The sequence below is a fragment of the Crotalus tigris genome, unplaced genomic scaffold, assembly GCF_016545835.1.
Source record: "Crotalus tigris isolate CLP2741 ecotype Arizona unplaced genomic scaffold, ASM1654583v1 scf7180000023690.123918, whole genome shotgun sequence".
NCBI lineage: Eukaryota > Metazoa > Chordata > Lepidosauria > Squamata > Viperidae > Crotalus > Crotalus tigris.
In genome coordinates this window covers 18,424-31,929 of record NW_024100121.1, presented here as the reverse complement: position 1 = coordinate 31,929, position 13,506 = coordinate 18,424, and the positions used below count along the sequence as shown (strand labels likewise).

The window sequence follows — 13,506 nt, the reverse complement described above, 5'->3', positions numbered from 1 at the left end:
AAGACCCAGGAGTCTCAGCAGAAAAGTCTCGCCTAGAGCGAAGTTGGTCGATGTGCCGACGCAGGACACGACCGTTGTCCAGGGCAACCTCGTAGGAGAGAGGACCTGTGATCCTGGACACAGAAGCGGGGACCCATGTATGACCAGGCCCGTAATTGCGAGCCCAAACCGGGGCACCCACAAGTAGTTGTCTAGGTGCCCTAGGATGTGAGGTAGATGAAGGCAGTCTGTCCGGATGCAACCGGTCAAGTCTAGTAGTAAGTTGGCGCCCCCAACGAAGTTCAGCTGGACTTCTCCCTGTAGAAGTGGACGGTGTGGTGCGATAAGAAAGGAGAAAGTCAGCCAACCTGTGATGCCAGTCCCCGTAGGTGAGTCTCTTCAAGGCGTCCTTTGCGATGCGCACCATGCGTTCAGCCATACCGTTGGTGGACGGGTGAAAAGGCGCAGACGTGGCATGACGAATCAGGTTTGCCTGTAAGAAAGCTTGGAATTCGGAGGAGGTGAATTGAGGGCCGTTGTCGGACACAATGACATCTGGCAGCCCGTGTGCAGCAAAAATCCCCCTCAGTACCTGAATAGTCTTTGCAGTGGTGGTGGATGAGACAGGCACAACCTCAAGCCATTTTGAATGGCTGTCAACAAGGACCAAGAAGAACTGGCCCTGAAAGGGCCCAGCGTAGTCAATGTGCACCCTAGACCATGGGGACTGTGTTTCCTCCCATCTATGCACAGGAGCTTGGGGCATCTCTGGGCGAGATCGTTGGCACAGGTGGCATGCGTGTACCTTAGCCTCAATATCTTTATCTAAAGCAGGCCACCACAAGTGGCTGCGTGCAAGAGCCTTCATACGAACAATGCCAGGATGACCCTCGTGGAGGGATTCTAAGACCCTAGTCCTCATTGAGGTGGGAATGACAACTCTGTTTCCCCAAAGCAGACAACCCTGAGAAAGGGACAGTTCGTTTCTTTTGGACCAGAAACTCTGAAACTCAGGACTAGGGCAGTGCTCAGGCCACCCGGACAGGACCCAGGAGCGGACACGTGAAAGTGTGTGATCTGTACCTGTTTCAGCGGTAACATCCCTGGCACTAAGAGGGAGCTCGGGCAAGGCTTGGATTGATAGAATGTTGACAGCTGGCGCGGGGTCAGCTTCTACTACTGGCAGAGGCAATCTACTGAGGCCATCAGCATGGCCCATTTCTTTCCCAGGCTTGTGGAGTAATGAAAAATCATATGCAGACAAGAAAATAGACCACCTAAGCATTCTAGGGGAAATGATGTGGGGAGTCTGCTTACATGTGGTAAACAGTCCCAGCAGAGGCTTATGGTCAGTGAAGACCGTGAAATGCCTGCCATATAGAAAATCGTGGAATTTTTTAATTCCAGCAACAACAGCCAGAGCCTCCCTGTCTATCTGAGCGTAGTTGCGCTCGGCAGAAGACAGTGTTCTGGAGTAGTATGCAATAGGAACCTGAGTTCCATCAGACCTGAGGTGACTCAGGACAGCTCCAACCCCGTAGGGGGACGCATCACAAGCGATGCACACAGGGAGAGACTCGTTGAAATGTGCAAGAACACTGTTAGAAGTGAGCAAGGCCTTGACTTCTTTAAAGCAAGCCTCATGTGCTTGTGACCACAGCCACACAGCATGTTTGTCTAGTAGCCTGTGAAGAGGCTCAGCTACACTAGCTTTATGTGGAAGAAAAGAATTGTAGAAATTCAGGAGGCCTAGGAAGGCCTGAAGTTCGGCCTTAGACTTTGGCCTGGGTGCTTCTAAAATAGCAGTTAGTTTGGATTCAGCAGGATGAATCCCAGCAGCATCAATTTTGAATCCCAGAAATTCAGTAGAAGGCACCCCAATCTGGCATTTGTCTTTTCTGAGCTTGAGGCCTGATTTCCTGAATCTTAACAGGACAGCCCTAAGCCTTTCAGCTAGAATGTGTGTGGAGTCTCCTGCAATCAAGACATCGTCAAAGTAGGGGCAGACCCCTGGTATACCTCGTAGTGTGTTTTCCATAACGCTTTGGAAAATCCCAGGAGCGACATTCACTCCAAACTGTAGCCTTTTTACTTTAAAGGCACCCCTGTGGGTCACAATGGTCTGAGCTATGGCAGCATCATCATCAACAGGCAGCTGTTGATATGCTTGAGCTAGGTCAAGCTTTGCAAAAACACGCCCCCCCTTGAGAGAGGCCAGGATGTGACTGACCACAGGAACAGGATAGGCATGTTGCTGCAATGCCTTATTGAGTGTGCATTTGTAATCAGCACAAATGCGAATGTCCCCATTTGCCTTTAGAGGCGTGACAATGGGGGTCTCCCACGGGCTGGAATCAACAGGTTCTAGGATTCCCTGTTGGATTAGTTTGTCTAGTTCAGTGTCAATCTTACTTTTTAAAGCAAAAGGGACCCTTCTTGCTTTAATCCTAATGGGAGTGACAGTGGGGTCTAGCTTTAAGGACACAGGTGGTCCTTTGAATGTGCCCAGCTGGGGGCTGAAAACATCTGCAAATTCTTTGCAGACTTCCTGTAGGTCGAGTGTTTGTAAGCTATTGAGTCCTGTGACGTGTATCCCCAGGGCCTCAAACCAATCGAGTCCTATGAGACTCGTTCGTTCACCCCCTACTACTAATAAGTCTAGTGGACCTTCAAAACTCTTGTATTGCACGTTAAGGGTGGCCTCCCCCTTAACACACACTCTTGAGTTCTGAAAATCTGTTAATACAATATCAGAAGGCCTTAACTTGGCCTTAGACCCACTTCTGGAACAAATCTTCCTAAATGTATGCAATGAAATGATGGACAGGGCAGACCCTGTGTCTAGTTCCATAGATAATGGAACCCCTTGTAGCTTCACGTTGAGTGACAGCTTTTTCTTCATGGGCTTGTGTGTGCCTGTTCTACAGATGCTTCTTCGCGAAGCGCAAAAACCTACCCTATTCTGGCTGGGGAATCTGGTACCCTTCAGGCGTTCTTCTTGGGGTTGTGCCTTTCGTCGGCCCAGGCACACAGCTGCAATGTGCCCTTGTTTACCGCATGCCCGGCAGGTAGCGGAGCGGAACTTGCAGTCGGTTCTCCTGTGGCGACCTCCACAGCCGATGCACTTGAGCGGAGCCGAAGAGCTTCCCTTCTGGTTCTCTTCCCTCGCGGGGTGTAGACGGTCGACTTCCTCATCCGGATCCTCCTCGGAGTTTCGTCGGACGTCTTCCTGGTGCACGGACGCACCCTCTGCACTGTTTCTGATCGGCCGCATATTTTTGACGGCGCCGCCTGCTGCTTCTTCTGCGGTGACTTCCCTTAAGGCGTCTTGGAAGGATAATTCTTCCTTTGCGAAAAGTCTCTTTTGTAGCTCTCGATGCCTTAACCCGCACACGAATCGGTCCCTCAGTCGTTCCTCGAGGTCCTTGAACTCGCAGGGCTTGGCGGCCTTCCGTAACGCGGCGATGTATTCCTTGGCTGACTCACCGGACCGTTGATCCCTCTGTTCGAAGGTGTGGCGCCATGAGATAACGGACACCTTGGGGTTGAAGTGCTCCTTCAGCAGCTTCTTCAGGTCTGCGTAGCTTACAGACTCTACTGGGACAGGTGCTGCAAGGTTTTCTGCGATTTCGAAGGCGTCTTGGCCGCAAACGCAAAGCAGGGTGGCCGCCTTCAAGCTATCTTCCCTCACTTGGTTTGCCTTGAAGTAGTTCTCCATTCTGGATACGTAGGACTCCCACCGCTCTGGATGTGAGACGTCGAATTCCGAAAGCCTTCCGATTTTCGCCATCTTCGGATCTTCAGGAGACGGGTCTATCAGCCAGCCTACCCCCGAATGCGCACCGGATTGGCGGGCAGCTGCCGAGTCGACGCCGTTCCTCTTTCGCCGCTCAGGACTCCTTGGGTAAGCTTACACTTCTTCCTTTCCAGGTAGTGCAAGGCATCCCATCCTCGTCGCCAGTGTTGAATCCGTGGCGGGAAAACAGACACGAGAAGCAGCTGGAGTTCTCAGTTTCATTTATTCAGCGTTCAGCTTACAGGAAGATGGCTTCAGCCTCGCCCAAACGCCTCGCAGCCTCTTATATAGGCAACTCCCGGGTAAATGGGTTACTTTTCCCGCGCCAGCACCCGCGCATGCGCACGGCGCTGGCGACAGCCTGTCTGGTCCCGGGCAGCTTTGCACCTGCCCGGGACTGCCTGCAAACGCCCGAGCCGTTTGCAAGGCTCGGGACATAACAGTTTATCCCTGGATATCTAAGAAACTAGGAAGGTGGCGGAGTGTGGGAGGTTCTAAAGTAAGTGGCTGGGGGTGTGTGGGGCAGCTCCACCCACTTCTCCCTGCCTTGCCTCGTGGTGGCAGAACCTGTGCAATGTGCCATGTGGCCTCCTGCTGCAAGCAGCCATTGAAGAAGAGGGCTGATGGCATCTCAGGCTCCTGCTGGACAGGGCTGTTGGTGCCACCACCATGAGGTGAGACTGGTGTTGAGAAAAAAATATGACATCCCCTGAAAATAAGACCTAATGGAGGCAAAAAAAAATTATAAGACTGGATCTTATTTTGGGGGAAACACAGTAGTACTATAGAAAGAGATGGATGTCAAAATTTCTAAAACTACAAATGATTGACATAACAATGAGCTCAGACAGTATCACTATAAAAGCCTTAAGCTTTCTACATTTAATAAAATTCTTTGATGATATTCAGATCCAACCACATTGGACAATAGACTCTCAAACATTAGTATAACAGCACAGAGATGTTAAAACCATTTTCCTGCAATTGTATGACTTAAAGTAATAAACAGCATTCTAGGAATAACAGTTCAACCATTAATTTATGGGAAGCTGATTATTACATGCATGAAAATGGAGCTCTTGCTGTTGACATCTATATTTTAATCAAAGGAATTAACAGAATCCAGATGTTAGAGGAAAAGCATGTAGTTGTAAATAATACAATATTGTATTACAAAGATCACTGATAAACAGGATGCAAGATATAGCTTAAACTATACTGCTCACAAAAATAAAGGGAACACAAATGTATAGGATTCTATACATTTGTGTTCCCTTTATTTTTTTGAGCAGTATATATCCCTAGTGCCTTCCCTTACCTAAGACACCTGTGAACATGTAGAGGAATGGAAGTTAGACAAGCATGTTGATTTAACACTCCTAAAAAGATAATGAGCAAATTAAAAGGAAACTATCTCTGTTAAATACAAGAGGAATGTTTGCTGTTGCAGTTTAATCCTAATCTAGAAAAAAAAAATAAACTGTTTCCCAACATATCGAGTTATCCTATTCCTGTTTGAATTTCTTTGGTGTAATGATAGTTTTCTTTATGCCCTTTAGAAAGCAAAAACTAAATCATTTTAAGCTGCTTAGATATTTTTTTCAGAAGGGAAAAAGAGCATGCAAACAGTGTTCCAGTATCTGAGGGGCTGCCACAGGCAGAGGGGGACAGGTTATTCACCAGAGTACCAAAAGAAAGGACAAGAAATAATGGTTGGATCAAGGAGAGATGCAACCTGGAATTAAGGAGAAACGTCCTGACAGTGAGGACAATAAACCAATGGAACAGCTTACCCCCAGAAATTGTAGGCCCTCCATCACTGGAAGTTTTTAAAAAGAGACTGGACAATTATCTGACTGAGATGGTATAGGGGGCTGGACTAGAAGACCTCCAAGGTCCCTTTCAGCTCTATCCTATCCTATCCTATCCTATCCTATCCTATCCTATCCTATCCTATCCTATCCTATCCTATCCTATTTTAAATCTCCATTCTGCTTTCTTGAATTAATTTAATAGCAAAAGTAATAGTGATGGATGGATGGATGGATGGATGGATAGACAGATGGATGGACAGACAGATGGATAATGGATGGAATTATTTTCATTTTTCACATGCAATATAATATTAACATTCTTTGAAACATTGTCTCTTTTTAACTAAGTTTCCTTTTTTCTTTTAATATTAATAAGTTTTGATAAAATGGGATAAGTTAAACATGGAAGCATTTTTTCCAAGGAAATATTCTCTCCATGAAAAAATCATATCTGTTAAAACTATAGGATTCTTCTTCTTGAAATAAATGAGCAGGACTGTATCTCATCAGCATCATATTAGCATCAGAGTAGTTAAGATATACTTTCTAAATTCTAACTCAACATGTGTCACAGGGTCTGTTTTTCTACAGGCTTCCCAAGTACTTGCATCCTGGGAACTACACATTTATTCAGGCACCCTTATGAAAAAAAACAGATATAATTGTTTGTGGTTAAGGTGATAACCCTTTTGTTTTCTCTGTAATTCATCACAGGGCTTGTCAGGGCTGACAGCTTAGGAGAATATTTTTTTTAACACTTCTTTATCTGACAGCTCCATGCATCATAAAGCAGCGAACAGAATTAGATCAAAGTCTACCAGTCTCTGCCGCCTTAGTAAGGTACGCAATCCTGTTTGTATCTTTATCCAGGCTCTGACAGTTCATTTTAACTGGCGGGGGGGGGGGGGGGAATAATAGCGACTGGGGTTGGGTGGATGAGGAATGGGGAGAAGGAGAAATAAAGTTTCTTTTAAGCTTTTCAAGAAGTACAGTGTTTTCACATATCATTTCTCTGTAACATCTGTGATGCCCAACATACTTGGATGCAGTCTATATTTTCACATGGTACAAAAGCCAGATTATCAGAGAAAAGGCTTAATCAGCATGTGAGCCTATTTATGGACACACGCACATGCACATTCATAATCCTGACTTTTGTTTAATATTAATGGCAAAGATTGCCTGCATAGCCTTTTAACAATGGCATATGGTCCATCTGGTACCCGCCGCATTCTAAGGCTGTCAGGAAGCAACACAAGTTTTCCTGAGAAGCTGCCTAAATTTTAGTGAGTGAAAGCCAGTACTTGTTGTTAGAAAGCAGCAGGAGGAGGGAACTAAGTTCTGTCTAACACTGGCAAAGTAAGTCCCTGAAAAATGAATGTTATTCATAAACTCTATTAACAGTATTCAGGAACTTTCAATACTCTGATTTTCTACATTGAGTATTAAAGAGATTAAAGTAGCTGTGAAAGATGCTACACATGAGATTGTGTTAACCCAGGAGGGTGGGTGGGGGAAAGGGGGTATCTGAACTAAGGCTGGGAAAGAATGCATCCTATATGTGGAAAAAAGATGGAAGGGTTGTAGATGGCAAGTGAGGACTGGAGGATTTTTATATATTGCTGAGTAATGGGGATTATCATGTATTGCCTAATAATAATATCAACCTCACTAAAGGAGAGAAATATGTTGTGATGCCCATTTTGTCACTTCCCAAACCCTTGCTCCCTATTTCAATGGATGCTCATGGCTTGGGCAAAAAACTGACATTGCATTAACACAAGATATACACAAACTTGTCTTAACTCTTTGTTTGTTTATTTATTTCCCACCATTATTACTTTTACAAATAACTCAAGGCAGTGAACATATACGACATAGCTTCCTCTTCCAATTTCCCCCTCAACAACAACCTTATGATCTGGGTTGGCCTGAGAGAGAGTAACTGGCCCAAGGTCACCCAGCTGCTTTCATGGCTAAGGCACTTGAACTCACTATCTTTTGCTTTCTAGACTGGTGTCTTCACTGCAAGAGGTGAAAACTGAGAAAGTGGATGTTGAAAACAATGGTAACCTTGAAAACAACAACAGTTCTGACAGATACAGATTTAATGAGATGGTGAAACTCATCTAATAGGTGATCATATTGGTGTTGAAAAGCTCAGTTTTTTTCCATAAATGGACGTGAAATTGCAGCACTATATATTGTGTACAGCAGCTCTATGAAAAGCCACCAAATCAGTGAAGCACTTCCAAAGGCTACAAAATGCTTCAAAGCCATCTGAGTCCATTCACTGCTTTGAGGCAGTTAAGGCTTTGGTTCATAAATTAACTTTGATGGGATGATTTGATTGAAGCATCACTGAATCAAAGCTTTCCATGGAAGTTTTGCACAGGACAAGTACTAAGTCACATATGTTGACTCATAGTTTCAATGAATTGCTATCATTTAAATAAAAATACAATATCCTCTCAAAGTAGAGAAGACTTTGTTTTGGCTCTCAGTCCAAATTACCAAAATGTTGATTGTTATGTCCCGAGCCTTTGCAAACGGCTCGGGCGTTTGCAGGCAGTCCCGGGCAGGTGCAAAGCTGCCCGGGACCAGACAGGCTGTCGCCAGCGCCGTGCGCATGCGCGGGTGCTGGCGCGGGAAAAGTAACCCATTTACCCGGGAGTTGCCTATATAAGAGGCTGCGAGGCGTTTGGGCGAGGCTGAAGCCATCTTCCTGTAAGCTGAACGCTGAATAAATGAAACTGAGAACTCCAGCTGCTTCTCGTGTCTGTTTTCCCGCCACGGACTCAACACTGGCGACGAAGGTGGGATGCCTTGCACTACCTGGAAAGGAAGAAGTGTAAGCTTACCCAAGGAGTCCTGAGCGGCGAAAGAGGAACGGCGTCGACTCGGCAGCTGCCCGCCAATCCGGTGCGCATTCGGGGGTAGGCTGGCTGATAGACCCGTCTCCTGAAGATCCGAAGATGGCGAAAATCGGAAGGCTTTCGGAATTCGACGTCTCACATCCAGAGCGGTGGGAGTCCTACGTATCCAGAATGGAGAACTACTTCAAGGCAAACCAAGTGAGGGAAGATAGCTTGAAGGCGGCCACCCTGCTTTGCGTTTGCGGCCAAGACGCCTTCGAAATCGCAGAAAACCTTGCAGCACCTGTCCCAGTAGAGTCTGTAAGCTACGCAGACCTGAAGAAGCTGCTGAAGGAGCACTTCAACCCCAGGGTGTCCGTTATCTCATGGCGCCACACCTTCGAACAAAGAGATCAACGGTCCGGTGAGTCAGCCAAGGAATACATCGCCGCGTTACGGAAGGCCGCCAAGCCCTGCGAGTTCAAGGACCTCGAGGAACGACTGAGGGACCGATTCGTGTGCGGGTTAAGGCATCGCGAGCTACAACAGAGACTTTTCGCAAAGGAAGAATTATCCTTCCAAGACGCCTTAAGGGAAGTCACCGCAGAAGAAGCAGCAGGCGGCGCCGTCAAAAACATGCGGCCGATCAGAAACAGTGCAGAGGGTGCGTCCGTGCACCAGGAAGACGTCCGACGAAACTCCGAGGAGGATCCGGACGAGGAAGTCGACCGTCTACACCCCGCGGGGGAAGAGAACCAGAAGGGAAGCTCTTCGGCTCCACTCAAGTGCATCGGCTGTGGAGGTCGCCACAGGAGAACCGACTGCAAGTTCCGCTCCGCTACCTGCCGGGCATGCGGTAAACAAGGGCACATTGCAGCTGTGTGCTGGGCCGACGAAAGGCACAACCCCAAGAAGAACGCCTGAAGGGTACCAGATTCCCCAGCCAGAATAGGGTAGGTTTTTGCGCTTCGCGAAGAAGCATCTGTAGAACAGGCACACACAAGCCCATGAAGAAAAAGCTGTCACTCAACGTGAAGCTACAAGGGGTTCCATTATCTATGGAACTAGACACAGGGTCTGCCCTGTCCATCATTTCATTGCATACATTTAGGAAGATTTGTTCCAGAAGTGGGTCTAAGGCCAAGTTAAGGCCTTCTGATATTGTATTAACAGATTTTCAGAACTCAAGAGTGTGTGTTAAGGGGGAGGCCACCCTTAACGTGCAATACAAGAGTTTTGAAGGTCCACTAGACTTATTAGTAGTAGGGGGTGAACGAACGAGTCTCATAGGACTCGATTGGTTTGAGGCCCTGGGGATACACGTCACAGGACTCAACAGCTTACAAACACTCGACCTACAGGAAGTCTGCAAAGAATTTGCAGATGTTTTCAGCCCCCAGCTGGGCACATTCAAAGGACCACCTGTGTCCTTAAAGCTAGACCCCACTGTCACTCCCATTAGGATTAAAGCAAGAAGGGTCCCTTTTGCTTTAAAAAGTAAGATTGACACTGAACTAGACAAACTAATCCAACAGGGAATCCTAGAACCTGTTGATTCCAGCCCGTGGGAGACCCCCATTGTCACGCCTCTAAAGGCAAATGGGGACATTCGCATTTGTGCTGATTACAAATGCACACTCAATAAGGCATTGCAGCAACATGCCTATCCTGTTCCTGTGGTCAGTCACATTCCTGGCCTCTCTCAAGGGGGGGCGTGTTTTTGCAAAGCTTGACCTAGCTCAAGCATATCAACAGCTGCCTGTTGATGATGATGCTGCCATAGCTCAGACCATTGTGACCCACAGGGGTGCCTTTAAAGTAAAAAGGCTACAGTTTGGAGTGAATGTCGCTCCTGGGATTTTCCAAAGCGTTATGGAAAACACACTACGAGGTATACCAGGGGTCTGCCCCTACTTTGACGATGTCTTGATTGCAGGAGACTCCACACACATTCTAGCTGAAAGGCTTAGGGCTGTCCTGTTAAGATTCAGGAAATCAGGCCTCAAGCTCAGAAAAGACAAATGCCAGATTGGGGTGCCTTCTACTGAATTTCTGGGATTCAAAATTGATGCTGCTGGGATTCATCCTGCTGAATCCAAACTAACTGCTATTTTAGAAGCACCCAGGCCAAAGTCCAAGGCCGAACTTCAGGCCTTCTTAGGCCTCCTGAATTTCTACAATTCTTTTCTTCCACATAAGGCTAGTGTAGCTGAGCCTCTTCACAGGCTACTAGACAAACATGCTGTGTGGCTGTGGTCACAAGCACATGAGGCTTGCTTTAAAGAAGTCAAGGCCTTGCTCACTTCTAACAGTGTTCTTGCACATTTCAACGAGTCTCTCCCTGTGTGCATCGCTTGTGATGCGTCCCCCTACGGGGTTGGAGCTGTCCTGAGTCACCTCAGGTCTGATGGAACTCAGGTTCCTATTGCATACTACTCCAGAACACTGTCTTCTGCCGAGCGCAACTACGCTCAGATAGACAGGGAGGCTCTGGCTGTTGTTGCTGGAATTAAAAAATTCCACGATTTTCTATATGGCAGGCATTTCACGGTCTTCACTGACCATAAGCCTCTGCTGGGACTGTTTACCACATGTAAGCAGACTCCCCACATCATTTCCCCTAGAATGCTTAGGTGGTCTATTTTCTTGTCTGCATATGATTTTTCATTACTCCACAAGCCTGGGAAAGAAATGGGCCATGCTGATGGCCTCAGTAGATTGCCTCTGCCAGTAGTAGAAGCTGACCCCGCGCCAGCTGTCAACATTCTATCAATCCAAGCCTTGCCCGAGCTCCCTCTTAGTGCCAGGGATGTTACCGCTGAAACAGGTACAGATCACACACTTTCACGTGTCCGCTCCTGGGTCCTGTCCGGGTGGCCTGAGCACTGCCCTAGTCCTGAGTTTCAGAGTTTCTGGTCCAAAAGGAACGACTGTCCCTTTCTCAGGGTTGTCTGCTTTGGGGAAACAGAGTTGTCATTCCCACCTCAATGAGGACTAGGGTCTTAGAATCCCTCCACGAGGGTCATCCTGGCATTGTTCGTATGAAGGCTCTTGCGCGCAGCCACTTGTGGTGGCCTGGTTTAGATAAAGATATTGAGGCTAAGGTACACGCATGCCACCTGTGCCAACGATCTCACCCAGAGATGCCCCAAGCTCCTGTGCATAGATGGGAGGAAACACAGTCCCCATGGTCTAGGGTGCACATTGACTACGCTGGGCCCTTTCAGGGCCAGTTCTTCTTGGTCCTTGTTGACAGCCATTCAAAATGGCTTGAGGTTGTACCTGTCTCATCCACCACCACTGCAAAGACTATTCAGGTACTGAGGGGATTTTTGCTGCACACGGGCTGCCAGATGTCATTGTGTCCGACAACGGCCCTCAATTCACCTCCTCCGAATTCCAAGCTTTCTTACAGGCAAACCTGATTCGTCATGCCACGTCTGCGCCTTTTCACCCGTCCACCAACGGTATGGCTGAACGCATGGTGCGCATCGCAAAGGACGCCTTGAAGAGACTCACCTACGGGGACTGGCATCACAGGTTGGCTGACTTTCTCCTTTCTTATCGCACCACACCGTCCACTTCTACAGGGAGAAGTCCAGCTGAACTTCGTTGGGGGCGCCAACTTACTACTAGACTTGACCGGTTGCATCCGGACAGACTGCCTTCATCTACCTCACATCCTAGGGCACCTAGACAACTACTTGTGGGTGCCCCGGTTTGGGCTCGCAATTACGGGCCTGGTCATACATGGGTCCCCGCTTCTGTGTCCAGGATCACAGGTCCTCTCTCCTACGAGGTTGCCCTGGACAACGGTCGTGTCCTGCGTCGGCACATCGACCAACTTCGCTCTAGGCGAGACTTTTCTGCTGAGACTCCTGGGTCTTTTCCAGGGGGGGAGGGGACCCTTTGGAGCAAAGGGAAGGGCAAGAGCTACTGCCCATCTCCACTGAGGGAGCCACAAACGGCTCGTCCCAAGGTTCTGCAATTGCTCCGAAAAGGAAGTCATGGAGCTTACCCACACAACAGGCACTCACGCCTACTCCAGCCAGGGAGTCACCCCGGGGGCATACTCACTTTCCACACACATCACACAGCACTCCAGCAACGGAGGATACCCGGGGGCATCCCAACAAATCATTCCCCGCAAGAGAACTGGCACACAATTCCCAAGGTTGGCCTGACCTTACCCCAAATCCTACAGGGGGTCAAACATACACAGAGTTAGTCGAGGAACCAAGTCCCGACTACAACAACCCTAGCACAAATCAGGGAACACCTGAGTTTTGGGAAAGTACAGAAACCCACACGAGCCCGAACACAGAATGGGGTTCAGGGAATGGACAGCCTCCTGACAGGTCTTGGACTGACCTAGGAGGTTCTACAGAGACGCCCAGCAGCGGCTATCACTTCAAGGGGCCTGAGGGTCTACAGCTAGGTAGGTCAACCAGGTCACAAAGTAACAGAAGCCCTGGCCTGACGAGCCCGGTGGGCAAGCAAGCAGGCCAGGCATCGGGGCACAGTCCTTGGAAGACACCAGGGCACAATAGAGAGAACAGGCTCACGCCTCCCTCCAGTCAGGGGACTTATGCCAGTAACCCAGAGCTAAGAAGGTCACAGAGAGCAAAGAAATCTCCTAAGTATCTAGAAGATTACATAACATTGCTGGCAAGGCAAAAGCCAGTAATCAGTGGGAGCACTGGGGAGCAAAATGTCATATAAAATAAATGTTGTATGTTGGTAGTAGTTTTAGCCCGGGGGAAAGGGGTGTTATGTCCCGAGCCTTTGCAAACGGCTCGGGCGTTTGCAGGCAGTCCCGGGCAGGTGCAAAGCTGCCCGGGACCAGACAGGCTGTCGCCAGCGCCGTGCGCATGCGCGGGTGCTGGCGCGGGAAAAGTAACCCATTTACCCGGGAGTTGCCTATATAAGAGGCTGCGAGGCGTTTGGGCGAGGCTGAAGCCATCTTCCTGTAAGCTGAACGCTGAATAAATGAAACTGAGAACTCCAGCTGCTTCTCATGTCTGTTTTCCTGCCACGGACTCAACATTGATGACTGGGAGAT

General features: G+C 48.3%; 1 protein-coding gene and 1 pseudogene across 1 annotated transcript; one reads left to right on the top strand and one right to left on the bottom strand.

Moving 5' to 3' along the window:
* Positions 1-40: 40 nt before the first annotated feature.
* LOC120297783 (uncharacterized protein K02A2.6-like) lies at positions 41-2,602 on the bottom strand (the record flags this gene model as incomplete). The annotated part of the gene is made up of 3 exons (XM_039320800.1): positions 41-171; positions 787-1,626; positions 1,687-2,602. Coding segments are annotated over 3 exons (1,887 nt in total), but the record flags the coding sequence as incomplete, so codon positions are not given.
* Positions 2,603-9,730: 7,128 nt separating this feature from the next.
* On the top strand, positions 9,731-12,291 carry LOC120297784 (annotated as a pseudogene).
* Positions 12,292-13,506: the final 1,215 nt, after the last annotated feature.